At 42.3% G+C, this 16417-nt stretch overlaps 2 protein-coding genes across 4 annotated transcripts; both read right to left on the reverse strand.

Moving 5' to 3' along the window:
• Positions 1–82: 82 nt before the first annotated feature.
• Positions 83–13934, reverse strand: LOC307165972 (uncharacterized protein; the record flags this gene model as incomplete). Its single annotated transcript, XM_079884056.1, has 4 exons — positions 83–802; positions 1681–1950; positions 9787–9822; positions 13362–13934. 4 exons carry the CDS (start codon positions 13932–13934, stop codon positions 83–85), a joined length of 1599 nt encoding a protein of 532 aa, XP_079740182.1.
• On the reverse strand, positions 6085–9826 carry LOC307166159 (odorant receptor 131-2-like). Of its 3 annotated transcripts, XM_079884336.1 has the most exons (3): positions 9787–9826; positions 6729–7166; positions 6085–6635 (listed from the first exon to the last, which is right to left on the reverse strand). In XM_079884336.1, exons 2-3 carry the CDS (start codon positions 7151–7153, stop codon positions 6206–6208), a joined length of 855 nt encoding a protein of 284 aa, XP_079740462.1. In that variant the 5' UTR covers positions 7154–7166; positions 9787–9826; the 3' UTR covers positions 6085–6205. The 3 variants fall into 3 exon arrangements, with proteins under 3 accessions (XP_079740462.1, XP_079740460.1, XP_079740461.1); XM_079884334.1 differs by having other exon boundaries at positions 6085–7166; XM_079884335.1 differs by lacking the exon at positions 9787–9826 and adding an exon at positions 8016–8079 and having other exon boundaries at positions 6085–7159.
• Positions 13935–16417: the final 2483 nt, after the last annotated feature.

The raw sequence follows: 16417 nt of genomic DNA on the forward strand, positions 1-16417 counted from the left end.
GTCCTGTTGAATGTTAAAATGTCTCCTACACATGAAATCTCTCCAGAAATTGGCGTCACCCACAAATCATTCATGTGGAATATCATCCAAGCTTTTGAGCAAAATGGCTGACTGGTTTTACTCTCTGTGCTTTAGAGATAAAGAATTTGACCCAATACTTGCGAAACTTCTCATCCCTGAATCCATATATCATTGGACTGAGAAATCGTGGAATGATGTAGACCAGAAGAAAATTAACATAACGTATCTCTAGGCCATACATCGGAAACAGTTGTATGAGCGGAGCCTGCATGGACGGCACGACAAACGCCAACATGCACAATAGCAGCTGAACCCCATGGAGCAGGACTGTGTTACGGGCCTTCTTGGCCAACACCTGGTCAGTGGAGACCGCACGGGCCGTCAGCATGATCTTACAGTACGTATAAAGTAAAGACAAGAAGACAAAAGAGAAATACACACTATCAAACACGCAGTTCTTGTAATAGATCGAGCGGTCTCGGAATAGGAGCGACTGGTCGCAGAAAATGGACGTGTGGAAGAACAGTGGTGGTTCTTTGGCGACAGTGATGAGAAGATCGGTGAGCGGAGGAGTGAAGCTCAGGAGGAAGATCCCCCCGATGATCCACACGGTGCGTGTGACTGTGCAGATGTGGCTGTAGTGGAGCGGGAAGCAGATGGAGATGTAGCGCTCCAGGGCCATGCCGGCCAGGATGAGCGGTGTGGAGCGGGTGGTCATCACAGCGGTCATGATCAGCGGGCAGCAGGCCGATGCCAAGATCTTTGAGAAGGCATAACTCACCTACAACAGGAGGAAAGGGCCACAAACAATATACATATTAGACACTGACAATGTTTCATTATACACTCATTATGTATTAGCATCTTTGTTTTCATCCATTAAACTTCTACTCAGAGTTTTCAGAGTTTCAACTTGATTTTCTTCATTATTAAGTAAACTTAAACAGAAAAAAGAAGTTTTTTTCAGTTTTAATAAAATGAAAATTGTATTTAGCTTCCTAAAAACAGACAATATCAAAACAAAATAATTATTTCACAAGTTAGACAGGGTATATTCATTTTACAGACTTTTATAACATTTTTAAAAACACTTACACTAGTTTTCAAAAGTTTTGGGTAATTATGGAGTTTATTGGAAAGAAATGTATGCTTTTATTCTGCAACAATGCTTTAAATTGATTAAAAATAAATGTCAGTAAAGACATTTAATATGTTACAAAAATTTCTATTCATCAAAGAATCCTGGAAAAAAAGGCCTCACGGTTTACAGCACAACATTGATAATAATAATAAGAAATATTTCTTGAGCAGCAAATCATCATATTAGAATGAATTCTGAAGAATCATGTGACACTGAAGACTGGAGTAATGATGCTGAAAATTCAGCTTTGCATCACAGGAATAAAATACATTTTACAATATATTCAAATAAAAAACAGTTATTTTAAATTGGAATAAAACTTAAGAATATTCACAATATTTTTGACCATATAAATTCAGACTTGGTGAGTATAAGAGACTCTTTTTAATGGCAGCATACTTTAAACTGACTAAACAAAATACATGCTTTGATATTTTGCTTCCAATGCAATGACATTCAGGCATTTATAAGTGTAGCTTAAGTGTCTTAAGTGTCACATATTTAATCTTAATACTTACCACATACAAGGCGGTTACCAGTGTCAGTTGTACGGCATCATTAATGACCATGCAGATAAACATGATATAACGTGGATCTTCATAGAAGAAACTGTGCTTGCGGAAAGTGGACACCATACTGTAATTAAGGCCACTGAGCGCCAGCCATACAAGCATGGCCACAATGTTTTTAGCGAGAGCAGCGCTGAAGCTGTCCCGCGGTATGACGTTCAGGAGGAGTAAAGTAGAGTTACCATACTCTGAGACAGCACTGGAGTTCATGTTCTCAACCTGACATGATAAAGCACACATTATAGACACAGTATGTGCAACTACACTCAATATAATTAGCGATACATTCTGCATCTTTTAATCAGTAAGTAAAGCTAAATACAGAAAAAGCCATATTAGAAGACATGCATGATAATGATTTATTATAGTACCTTATAAGCAAGTATATAATACAAAAAAACATTTATATTGCTAGAGCTACTGCTGCACAATTAAATAAGAACACATAATTAGACATGTTTTTGTTTCCTGAAAGAATGAATGTTATTAGCCAGCCTTGTGGCAAAATATGTCCCTGTTTCATGGGTATTATCCAAATTGCTTCATTTTAAGAATGCTAAATAGAGTACAGCAATGTTGGTTAGTCAAGTCCCCTCTCACCTAAAACACTGCCCTTCCCTGACAGTCCCAGTCTGTGCTGAATCTTATATACTGTATGGATGTGATATACTGTAGATCAAGGTGGTTGATTGGAGAATGCCCTGGAAACTCTTCAGGGGTTTGACATTTTACTCCATAGCACTGATTTGTTTTTCCCATGCATGGGGAAAAGGATGTAAACAGAGGTGTAAACCAACACGTTAAATTAGCTTTTAAATGATTTTTTTTTTTTTTTTTTGTCTGCCAAATCAAAAAAATGTATTTATAAAGCTGTCACGATACACACACTGGGGAAGACAGATCCAAGTGCAGTTATTTATTAGGTTAATCCGTACTCACAACAGTCCAGGCAAAGGTCAAAAATCCAACAAGGCAATCCGAGGTACAAGACACAAACAAGAACTGGGTAAACACAGACATGAAGTGTGGTGACATATAACAAGGACTCCGTGACAGACACTAAACAGGCAGGGTATTTAAACACAGAAACTAACGATCATGATGGGGAACAGCTGGGTGCAATGAACAGTGATGAGAGCAGACAAGGATTGTGGGGAATGCAGTTCCTAATGTGACAGACACCGTGGGGGAAGGAGGACATCTAGTGGTGACCCAGGGAACTCAAACCAGACACTGTGACATAACCCCCCCTCTACGGAGCGGCTACCAGACGCTCCAAGACATGACAGACAAAACAAGAGTCCAGGCGGGAGGTGGACTGGTGGAGGATCAGGGGGAGGGATGGGGGGCCAGGTCCATGGAGGGAAACGGGGACAGGGAGTGACAGTTCATCGGGCGGCCAGGGCGGAGACGACAGTCCATCGGGCGGCCAGGGCGAAGCAGACTCTCCCTCGAGTGGCCAGGGCGGAGAAGGTCGTGCAGGCGGCCAGGGCTGAAACGACAGTCCATCGGACGGCCAGGGCGGAGACTCTCCCTCGGGCGGCCAGGGCGGAGACAACAGTCCATCGGACGGCCAGGGCAGAGACTCTCCCTCGGGCGGCCAGGACGGAGACTCTCCCTCGGGCGGCCAGGGCAGAGACTCTCCCTCGGGCGGCCAGGGCAGAGACTCTCCCTCGGGCGGCCAGGACGGAGACTCTCCCTCGGGCGGCCAGGACGGAGACTCTCCCTCGGGCGGCCAGGGCGGAGACGACCCCTCGGGCGGCCAGGGCGGAGACGACCCCTCGGGAGGCCAGGGCGGAGACGACCCCTCGGGAGGCCAGGGCGGAGACGACCCCTCGGGCGGCCAGGGCGGAGACGACCCCTCGGGCGGCCAGGGCGGAGACGACCCCTAGGGCAGCCACGGCGGAGACGACCCCTCGGGCGGCCACGGCACAGGAACAGACACCGGCTCAGGAACAGGAACAGACACCGGCTCAGGAACATTAACAATCACCGGTTCAGGGACAGGAACCACCGGCTCAGGAACTGGAACAGACACCACCGGCTCAGGAACAGATACCACCGGCGGCCATGGCACAGGAACAGACACCGGCTCAGGAACAGGAACAGACACCGCCGTTCAGGGACAGGAACCACCGGCTCAGGAACTGGAACAGACACCACCGGCTCAGGAACAGACACCCCCGGCTCAGGAACAGACACCACCAACTCAGGAACAGACACCACCGGCTCAGGAACAGACACCACCGGCTCAGGAACTGGAACAGACACCACCGGCTCAGGAACAGAGACCACCGGCTCAGCGGCGGCCATCTTGTCTGAAGACACAGGTTCGGCGGTCAAAGGTCAAAAATCCAACAAGGCAATCCGAGGTACAAGACACAAACAAGAACTGGGTAAACACAGACATGAAGTGTGGTGACATATAACAAGGACTCCGTGACAGACACCAAACAGGCAGGGTATTTAAACACAGAAACTAACGATCATGATGGGGAACAGCTGGGTGCAATGAACAGTGATGAGAGCAGACAAGGATTGTGGGGAATGCAGTTCCTAATGTGACAGACATCATGGGGGAAGGAGGACATCTAGTGGTGACCCAGGGAACTCAAACCAGACACTGTGACAAAAGCACAGTAGTTGACCACTGTGCCTACAGCCATACTAAAATAGACATCAAAACATTAAAACTGCATAAACACTATAAAGCACAAGAAAGAGAGAAAAGAGACATTAAAACACTGATAAGAGGACTTAACCTTAGACTATAAGAGCAGTAAAAAGCCTGGGTAAAATATTTTTTAACTTGGATTTAAATTCAGATTCTGATCAAACTATTGCACTATTGACTATTACACAGTTTTGGCCTAGCAATGGAAATGGAGCACGATCACCCCTCAGTTTTAGTCTGGAACTTGGAAGGGTTAACTTTGCTCAGATCAGACAACCTCAGAAATCTAGCAGATGTATTTGGATTAAGAAGGTCAGAGAGGTATTGAGATGCCGATCTGGTCAGAGCTTTAAATACAAAAAGTCAAATTTCTTGGAGCCAGTCAGAAGCCTGGCGGCTGCATTTTTCTCCGATTGAAGACGATCAATATTAGATTTACTTATATCGTAGTAAAAACATGGTTAATTTTCGTAAGGGACGTAATACACACATGACGACAGGAGGGTGACGGCGATGCACAAATCTAGTTACTATAACTAGATACTAGTTATACCTCTAGATACCTCTAGTTACTCTTCCCACTTCTGCTAGTTTACTGAGATATCTTATCCCGTGCGAATTGGCTATTACTATTACAGACGTCCTGTGGTAAAATTATTGTGGTAAAATTACAATTTCTCATAAGCTTAATTGAATTGGCCTCGAGAGAAAAATTATAATGACATTTTTTGTCTAAAGACTACATATAAAATAGCTACCAAAATTAATTTCGGTAACTGCAGTTTGACTAAAAGTAATGACTAAAAGTTGACAAAAAATGCAATGACTTTTCGTCAACTAAAACTAGACTAAGACCAATAAGCATTTTCGTCTGAAGACGAAGACTAAGACTAAATCAAAAATGGCTGGCATAAGGAACACTGGGTTGAAAGTCTCTTCACATCGTGATAGCAATCACCAAGTTAATAGGTCTGTCTGATTATATATATATATATATATATATATATATATATATATATATATATATATATATATATATATATGTATGTATATGTGTGTGTGTGTGTGTGTGTGTGTGTGTGTGTGTGTAAATATATCTTCTGTGGAAGGCGTAGGACCATAAACTGTTCATCAAAAACCCTATCTTTAATAAACAGTTTATAACATAAATTAGCTACTACTTCTGACTATAGAATGTGATTACACAATTTTTTAAAAATAATGTTTATTGGTTTGAAAGAATTTTCTTGGCAAATGTACAATTTACAACTTTATTGAAAAAGTTCGTTTTTTTAACATAGGCCTATATTCTATTTATAGACGATAAAACCAATGACTATTATACACTTTAAAAAGTGGTAACCTGCAGTTGTTACCTTAAACTATTCCACCTGATTTAAAACTAAAAATTTGTTTTGTTGGTATAGCTTCATGTATTTAGACTGACTCAGTGATGCTAAATAATATTTTTGACATGAATAAAATCAGTTAATATTATGTTACAATTTTAGGCTACCATTAAACAAACAAATAAATAAATAAAACCATATAGCACAAGTCGACACTTTAAAAACAAGGATGGTCTATATGCATGTCTTATTATACTATATAAATAAATGTATAAAGCTCAGATTTATTCAAAATAATTAGGAGTAAACATTTTCAGAATATCTGGGAATTGCTAAACAATACATGTGGAATCATTTAAAACAAAAAATTTGCCAAGACAGAAACACAATGCGTCACATATTAGATTCCAAACCCTTGGCACATTATAATATTAGAAAACTAACGATCCATTTAATCTTCTTCACCTTTGCATTCTACTCTTGTGTCTACAGGGTGACCACACACAAAATACATCTTTAGATACTTGCGGAACTTTTTATCTCGCATTCCATATACGATTGGACTCAAAAAGCGTGGCAAAATATAGACAATCAGATAGTTGGCAAAGCGGATTTCTAGGATGCGTCCCGGGAAGATGATGTGTAAAATGCCCTCCACACCGGGAGCCACGTAAGAGAGCAGGCACATGAGCAACTGCACCCCGTGGAGCAAGATGGTGTTGGTGGCCCGCTTGGCGGACGTTCTCTCGGTGGAGAGCGCACGAGCCGCGAACACGACCCGCAGATACGTGCACAGCAGCGTGAGGAACACCAGCGAGAAATAAATCCCATCGAACGCCTGCCGCTTATACAGCAGCACCGGGTCTTTGAACACATTCGGCCTGAGACAAAAAACAGTGGTTTGAAAGAAACTCAGAGGTTCTGTGGCTAAGGTCACGAATAGGTCAGTGATGTCAGGAACCACAGATACGAACCAAATGGCCCCTATGAGCATGTAGGCACGGCGCACGGTGCAGATCTGGGCATGGCGTAGAGGATAGCAGATAGCGATGTAGCGTTCGAGGGCCATGCCGGCCAGGTTCACAGGTGTGCTGCGGGTGGTGAACACTGCCACCAGGATAATGAAACAACACACTCCTACACTGATAGTGTACAAGGCGTAACTGACCACAAATAGAGCAATGGTTACAGTGAGCTGCACTGCGTCATTAATGACCATATGTATGAACAGAATATAGCGAGGGTCCTCGTAAAAGATTTGGTGTCTGAAGAATGTGGCCACTACACTGCCGTTGATGTAGCTGAGCAGGAACCACACCAGGACCATGATGAAGTTCTTTATGAAGGCCGTAGTGAACGTGTCTCGCACGAGTTGTTGGCCCACTGTTGAATTCATCATTCAGGGCTTGAGTCTGAAAAAAAAAAAAAAAAAACATAAACGCATGACAAGATTGCCAATCATAAAAAAAAAAGGTAAAGCCTTTTTTAACAACTTTTCATATTTCAAGATATTGTTTGTGGGGTTTTAGACATACATATTTATATTTATAAATACAAATATATTTATATTTTTAAATATAAATACTTTTTTTTTAAATGGAGTTTTTAAACAATGATTAATATTTCAAGATATTATTTGGTTTACACAATATTTATAAATACAAATATATGTGTATTTTTAAATATAAATAAACTTTTTAAACGTTTAAAAGTTTAGCAACAACCGTTGTATTGTTTGGGGGTTTTATACATAATTTACATATATTTTTCAGTTGGTTAATGCTTTTATCCAAAGTGACATTGCATGCAATATACATATTTGATCATATCTACAAGAACACACATGAATATGGTGGTGCACCAAATAAACCACTGAAAAACATATTGCATTAAAACATTCAATATTAATCTTATCACATGTTTTTAAAAAGCAGAAGAAGATGATATTCCTATAAAATTCTTGTATAAAACTCAAATAATGAATTATGCATACAGGTCATTTAAGCAAAGAATGTGCATGATTTTGTATTTTGGGTTAATGATGTAGAAAAAAAACATCAACTACATTTTTTTCTTCTGTTTTTAGTGCTTTTGAAAATAAGCAACCATCCAGAAAATAAGTAATGTAGCAGAAATCACTATTCAGTCAAGATTTCAGTAGCATATCATTCATAGTTAGCACAGAATTAATGAATAGAAATAGAGCGAATGAATGGAAAAAAGACCTGCAATTAGGTAACTAGTCAGACCCCAGTACTCACCCTTGTCCAGCACTCGCCCCTGTCTGGCAAGCACCAGCACCGGTGAAGACATGGCAGCTTTTTAAATGTTCACACACTCTGATTGTAGATAATGACATCAGTTAAGCCTTATGTCACTGGGGAAATAAAGGGGGAAAAAACACAAAGGCGTAGGAAAATGTATATTGGAAGAATTCAGACAGTTCTTTTAGTAATTCATCATGGTTTCTTCTACAGCAGGATCAAGTCAGACAGAAATAAATATCTGAATCTACTGCACTTCATATGGAATAGGCCATTTTTGCATGGCCTCCATATATAGAAAAAGGTTAAGCAGTTGGAGGATGAGAACAATATATTTGGAGGCCATGGAAAAAATGGCATAATAATTGTCACATCCTCAGTCACCAGTCCATCACCTCTGCACACTACATTTCCCAGAATCCTCCCTGCTCACCACCTGCACACACTTCACTATCACCCGCACCTGCGAGCAATCACCCTTGTTATCTCACCCATATTAGCAGTCACCATCAATACCACAGTTAAGTCGTCAGTCACTCTCCTTTAGCTCCCGTTCAGCCATCTTTAATCACATCAATATCCCTGTTATCACCCAGCTAAGTTACCTGCAAACTATCTGACTGCAGTTATACTCAACCTTCTCACTCTCCTGCTCACGCTTCCAGTTCTTGCAAAGAAAACATCTGTGTTCCGCTACTTACCTGTGTTGTCTCCTTCTGTACTACTGTGACAATAATCGGCCATTTTTCTATATCTATCTGGTCAAAAGTTTGGAAATGTTACCATTTTTAATGTTTTTGAAAGCCTCCTATGCTCATCAAGCCTGCATTTATTTGATCAGAAAACGGTAATATTGTGAAATTGTAAAACTTAAAATAATGATTTTCTATTTTAATGATGTTTTATTAACAAAGTTCGGGAGGAGCACGTTCAAATAATCAAGCAATCAATCAATCAATCAACTCATCAAACAATTACCATGTCTACCCTATCAGCATGAGAGGAAGCATATATATATATATTCACTCTGTCAACTCACCTAACTTCCTTGACAGTTTTCAGCATCCCTCCACCACCCCGACTCCTCACTCTTGGCTTGTTCTTCACAGCCAGGAATACGGGGGGAGTACTCTGGGTTCGGGCCAAATACCAAGCCCGGAGCCCTCTCCTCGGACAGCACGCCAAATACGCATTTATTCTATCTGACTTATTTGTAAGTGTGAACTCGTGAAATATACTTCAAAACATAATTTATTCCTGTGATGCAAAGCTGAATTTTTCATCAGCCATTACTCCAGTCTTCAGTGTCACATGATCCTTCAGAAAAACTTTTGACATATAACACACACACAAATGGAGGTAATATCAGCTGGGGTTTTAGTAATAGGTTGGTAATGTTTTTTTTTTTTTTACAAAAAACATTGTATGTGATCTGATATGTGATGAGAGAATTACAGATTATTACAGTTCCCTTTCGAGAACGGTTCACTCGTATTGCATCTGCTAGACGCTATGGGAACTCCTTTTCTTGAGAATATTGAAGCCTTTATATTAAAACGCAGTGCAACTACACAGCCAGCACAGTGCAGAGCTGTATAGCATGCTGATTGGCTGGGCTGTGGAAACTGCACGAACCTATGGCGAAGCAGCGAGGACGTGCAAACCTATCAGGGCACTTCCCGCCTTCAAAATTGGTGTGGCTGCTGACTATATAAGCGGCCCATTTTGCCATAGGAATCAGATTTAATCTCCTTCAGTGACGGCTCACCTCTTCACTGATTTTCTCCTGCTCAAAGCCTTCGCACTGTAGACGAGCTCACGGGTGCACACGCAAAAAGAGCACACAGCATTGTTGCAAATGCCGCGCTCGGACTGTGTGACATGCAGAGCCCCTCTGCATGCCTCAGACGAGCATAGTGAGTGCTTTTCATGCCTGGGCAGTAGCCACGCTGCAGCTGCACTCACTCAGGGTGGCTGTTCTCACTGCGAGAACATGCCACTCTCCTCTCTGCGCTCGCGGCTAGCTTTCTTCTCAGAGAGCGACCCCACCCCTCGTGCCCTCCCGTTTCCCACCCTCCTCGAACTGTGGAGGAAGAAACGGCGGGTCAGAGGATGAATGAGCGTTCAGAGACGAGTAAGCCCACGTCGGCCCTCCCCCGCGTGCCTAACTCTCTCCAGAGAGAGACATTTCTCCGGTGCTGTTCATCAAAACGGACCAGCGCCTCTCCCTTGAAGCGGCCGGCCTTGTTTACTTTGGTAGATCGGATGGGGATAACGACAACAGCCTGTCATTGGCAGTGTCCGAAGGCAGGCTCAACCACTGACCCCGCCCCCCCCATCTCAGTCCAGCAGAAGTGGCGCCAGGGTGAGCACAGACGCCAAGCTTATCCACGTTCTCACTAGAGCCGTCGAGGACCTCGGCCTCGATTGGTCTTCACCAGAAGAGCCAATTAGAAGCCGCCTCGGCGAGTGGTTTCTGCCGGGGCGCCAACAGGGCCCTCGCCAGCAGCCAGCGCCGTTCTTCCTTGAAGTTCATGACGAACTGATGACGAAGTCATGGCACGCCCCCTACTCGGCCCGCCTACGCACTTCAGCCTCTGCAGCGCTCTCAACCCTCGATGGCATAGAGAAAAAGGGGTATGAAAAACTGCCCCCCCAGAAGAAGCGGTGCGAAGCCATCCTCGATGTGTCAAAATGGGTACTGAACACGATAAAACGAGGCTACTCGCTACAATTCGCTTGCAGACCTCTGCACTTTCATGCCGTGGTCGAAGCATCGGTAAGGAGCAACGTGGCTCACGTCCTCCGCACCACTGTGTCAAATCTAATAGCGAAAGGAGCTCTCGAGACTGTTCCCCTGTCACAAAGCGAGTCAGGCTTTTACAGCCGTTACTTCCTCATCCCAAAAAAGATGGCGGCCTCAGGCTGATTCTAGATCTCAGACACCTAAACAAGGCCCTCATGAAGCAGCCATTCAGGATGATAACAACAAAAAAAATCCTCGCGCAGATTCGCCCAGGAGACTGGTTTTTGTCAGTGGATCTGAAAGATGCTTACTTTCACATCCAGATAGCCCCTCATCACAGACCATTCTTGATATTCGCCTTCGAGGGGTGGGCTTATCAGTACACAGTCCTACCATTCGGACTGTCGCTGGCACCTCGTACGTTTACGAAATGTATGGACGCAGCTCTCTCCCCCCTGAGACAGCGGGGAATGCGTATTCTGAACTACCTCGATGATTGGCTTGTTCTGGCCCAATCGGAGGCCGAGTTACAAACCCACAGATCCTGGCTCCTCAGCCATCTAGAATTCCTTGGGCTCAGGATCAACTTCTCCAAGAGTGTACTGTCCCCCAGCCAGCGTATAACCTCCCTGGGAACAGTTATCGACTCTGTTCAGATGAGAGCTTGGCTCATGCCAGACCGCGCTCTCTCCATTCAACAGCTAGCTGCTTGGTTCAAAGCGGGCTCTGACCTGCCCCTCAGAACATTTCAAAGGGAACTGGGCCTTATAGCCTCCGCATCGTTAGTACTCCAATTAGGCCTACTGCATATGCGTCCCCTTCAGTGCTGGCTGAAGCCCAGAGTCCCGGCTCATGCGTGGCGGTTTGGCCATCTACGCATCAGGTTAAACCATGGCTGTATCAAAGCCCTGGCCCCTTGGAAAGACACCAGCTTGTACCAGTAAGCATGGGTCTAGTCTCGAGGAGCAAGGTGATTTCGACGGACGCCTACAACCTAGGCTGGGGGGGCTCTGTACGAGGGCAAGCCAATCTCCGGCCTCTGGTCGAGCTCAGAGAAGCGCCTATATACCAACTGCCTCGAAATGAGAGCAGTCTTTCTAGGCTTAAAAACCTTCCTCCCAAACCTGGCGGGACACCACATCTTGGTCCAGACGGACAACATGGCAGTGGTGTCATATATAAATCGCTAGGGTGGTCTTAGGTTGAACAACCTGTACACCATGGCCAAACAGTTCCTTTTATGGGCACACGCCAACCTGTGCTCGCTAAGAGCAGCGCATGTACCAGGCATACTAAACCAGGGTGCAGATATGCTATCTCAAGACAATGTCCCCCCCGGGGAATGGTCTCTCCACCCTCAGAAAGTTAATTTAATTTGGAATGTCTTCGGGAGGGCAGAGGTAGACCTCTTCGCCTCAGAAGACAACTCTCACTGCCCAGCATTCTTTTCAAAGAACAGGGATGCGCTGCCCACGAATGGCCCAGCCGTCCTCTTTACGCATTCCCTCCGGTCTCGATGCTCCCTCAGGTCGCAAACAAGAAGTAAACAGCTCTGGTCATGTGACAATTTACAGTAAACATGCGACACTGCACATATTTCAATGAGACCCTTTATTATTTCAATATCTGCTGGAAATGCATTGATAGATCATTCAGTAACATTTTTATAGCCTTAGAAATGAAACTTTTTTTACGGTCACTATTGTGACCGGTGGGATTAAATGGGTTCAGTTGGATTAAATATTAGACAAATGTATTAAACTGAACGAGAAGAGATGCAAATAAAAAGTTTTATAGTAAGAGATTTATGAAAGGCAGTTACCGTGAATGAAACATTTATATAGATGAAACACTTATTTTGTGTTGTGAAAAGGATACTTGAGTCTGAGATTTTCCATGTAAAAGCTATGAAAATGGAAAAGGTTGAAACTGCAGATTTAAGTCATGTATTATATGTGTGTTTTCTTTTTCATAAAGAGACTTTTACCATTGACATTTTTTATGTCTGTAAAGTGCCACATACAGCTGCCATGCATACACTCAAATTATCATTTGCTTTTCACGTTATATGCTTTAATCAGTAATCACCGCATATGTAGACCAGTATATTAATTTCTTTCACACATGTCTACAAATCAGATTAATTCACAAATGTTGCTTTCTTTACAATATTGTGATATAATGAAGCTTCATATGGATTTATCGGAAACTTTCGCCAAATTCTTTTTGGGTTGGGTTTTTATCGTACTCCTCATCCCAAACATTGTACACAGTAAGTATCTTTTCAGGTACTTACAAAATGTTTGATCTCTCATGCCATACACAATAGGACTGACAAACCTGGGCATTATGTGGATTACTACATAATTTAAAAATCTTATCTCCAGAATAAGCATCGGAAACATTTGCGTCAGCAGCTTGTCCAAGAAGGGCCCGGCAAACGTTAGCAAGCACATCAGAAGCTGGATCCCATGCAGGATGATGGTACTTCGAGCTTTGCCAGCATCCAAACTTGTGGACTTTGCAACAAACATGATCTTTATGTAAGTATACACTATAGTCAGCCAAACAAATGCCAGGTAAATAATATACATAACATTTCTATTCTCTATCATATATGGGTTATTGAACACATAATCTCTGAAGCAGAAGATATTGCTGTAGAAGAAGGTTTGTGGTTGTGTAGCCAACAGGACAAACAGGTCTGGTAGAGCCTGGATGGCATTCAGGCTCCAGATTAGGCCGATAAGGATGTATGTTTTAGATACGGTACAGATCTGAGCATGACGTAAAGGGTTGCAGATAGCGATGTAGCGCTCTATAGCCATGGCAGCCAGGTTCAGTGGTGTGTTGAGCGTTGTGAATGTAGCGGTCATCAATAGAACACAGCAGAAAGAGACATTGATAGTAAACACAATGTACCTCAACACATGAAGAAGGACTGTAATAATCAGCTGAATCATATCGTTGAACACCATATGAATGAAGAGAATGTACCGAGGGTTTCCGTTAAAGATCGCATGCTTGATGAAGGTGTGGATGAGCGTGCCGTTGATATAGTTGATGGAGATGCACAAACTAACCACTATCACATTCTTAGCCACCGCTGTGCTAAAGCTGTCCCGCAGGATTGTGGGTTGGGTGATGTTACCCACCAGTGAAACATTCATCTTTTAATAACACAACTTTCTAAAAAAAAAAAAAAAAGAGAACATGAAAGGTTAAACATTGTTCATCAATATTACTAGAATGTCTAGATAGAACAATGTTATTCTCAAAATAAAATTCAATTGCTTCAGCAAATTAACATTAAATTGATCAAAGAGTCACATAAAGTTCAGATGTTTTACAGTAATACCTCTGCAGACTTCCCATCCTGTTATAATAGAGTCTGGCGAAAAATCTCCTTTTATATCATGTGATGATCGTCTTGGTAATAGAGGTTGGTGTCTGCGCATGACTAACCTCATGTGACATCAGAAGAGTGAAGCAAATATTTATTTTAAAGCAAAATGGCATGACCTCTTGAAACTTTTAACTTGAAAACATGGAGTCATGTTTTGGTTACACTCTCAGCTTGTCAGTGGGGTAGTACCCTTAAGGAACATCTTTGTACCTTATTACCTTAAGGGTACATATTACTACTCAAATGCACCTTTTAGGGCTACATAAGTAACAAAGTTGTCCTCCTCCTGTCCCAGTGATAAGCTATTGTACCCCTAAAGGTGCAATTTTTGCCCATTTTTTCTTTTTCCAGGAAGTTCTGTGATTGCACCATTGTGCTGCCAAAAAATATCTTTCTCCACTGACAGCCATTCAAAAGTAGCTGTATATTCTGCTAAAGACCAATGTTTGCAAGCAACATACAGTGAAAATAAAATGCGACAATAAGTCTTGAATAATGATCCCACTGTTTATCAAGGCTTCAAAGGTTTTCAAATGCAAACATTGAATATCATATTTCACATTTTAAAGTTTTATTTTGTTTAATGTAGTGATGTGGCATGCACATTTTCATCCCAGTGCACTTTTGAATTTGCAGCCTGTCTGTGCAAATGGGTTTTCAATATTCATACATTTGTATATTTCATTCTTATATATTGATTAATGTAGGATTCTAAACTGGAAACCAGCCTACTCTTCGATTCTGATTCAATCTGTATAGTACAGTCACCATCAGCTCAGTGAGGCCTAGGAAAACCTAATACTCAAGCTCCTTTTGTCACAATATGCTGCAACTATCCTTTGGCCATATGAAAATAATAAAGAAAAAGTCAATTTGATGTGGCAAAGAAAGCACCATGATCAAGACCTTAAATATCTTTATTTCCTCAGATCTTTAAAATGCATTTTTAACAATTTAGGGTGTGATATTACACTCTAGAAATGCTGGCTTGTTTTAACCCATGTTTGGGTCAAAGATGGCCAAACCCTAGCCTGGCAAGCCAGACCTACATCAAGATGTTAGGTCTGGCAACTCACCATAGACATGGCTCAATCCGAGGGATGGGATAAACGGCTGTCTTTCAAATTCACTCTGCACGCAATAGGACAGCGCTTTAACCAACCAGAGCGTTTTCCCAACAGCGGAGCTAACGTTAGTTGATAGATTCAACTTTTGAATCTGGCTGGCAAAACTACGAACACATCTTCCTTTTTTTAAGAATGACTTAAGTGCCGTTCTTTGCTCTTTTCTCAAAGAAAAACTTAACTCCAAGTCCTCCAGAGTCGCGGCCAAAGCCGATTCGAAAGACTGTTCTCCAGCAGCAGCAGCAGTTCTTTGTTTTCAAGTAGCAGGGAACCGTCGCAACTCTGTCGTCATTATGTTAAGCCCACCCCGCCTACTCTATACATGATGTGATTGGCCTGACCCAATTTAGGTTTTTACAGCTCGAAAGTCAACGGAGAGTTGCTAGACTACCCTGGCTGCAAAATAAATTTTGCTGCCGCTAGGGTGCGCCTAGATTTCTAGGCTAGCCAAACCCAATTGTTGGTTTAAATTAAACATTTTAAAAGGTTAATTTAAACCAGCAGTTGGGTTTGTCCATATTTGACCCAAATATGGGTTGAAACAACCCAGCATTTTTAGTGTCTAACATCCAGATCACCATTACATTTGAACCTTTATCTTATTGTAGTTTTTATAGATAAAAACACCTCAACTTAAAATCAATTCTCTGGAATAGTTTCTACTATCTTTTATCACTACTGGAAAAGAAAAATCATAATTAAAATAAACAATTAAAGGAGAACTCTGGTCAATTTTAACATTGAGCTCATTTTTTTGTACATTTGGAGTGCTGTCAATACAGAGAACAACGACAAAAATCGGTGTTGCCTACACCGAGTTATTCTATTTTTAAAATTTGCACCCTGTTGACTTCAATGGGGCAAGTACTAAACCTGCTTTTAGCCTCTTAACATCCTTGATGTGTCATTACAAGTGCACAGAAAATGTGAGTGATTCCTTCTGAGTGAACACGAGTGAGTCTGACTGCAGTAGATGTGAAAGAAATGTATAAAAATGATGTTATTTAAGCCAGCGCAAATACCTTTGTTTACATCCTGTTTTTCGGTTGAAGTCCAAAGTAGTCGATTGCAGAGTTCACACGCATAGGTTTAATACCTATGATCACGCTCGTGAACTCGGCAA

The sequence above is a fragment of the Squalius cephalus genome (assembly GCF_949319135.1).
Source record: "Squalius cephalus genome assembly, chromosome: 10".
In the NCBI taxonomy this organism is placed as follows: domain Eukaryota; kingdom Metazoa; phylum Chordata; class Actinopteri; order Cypriniformes; family Leuciscidae; genus Squalius; species Squalius cephalus.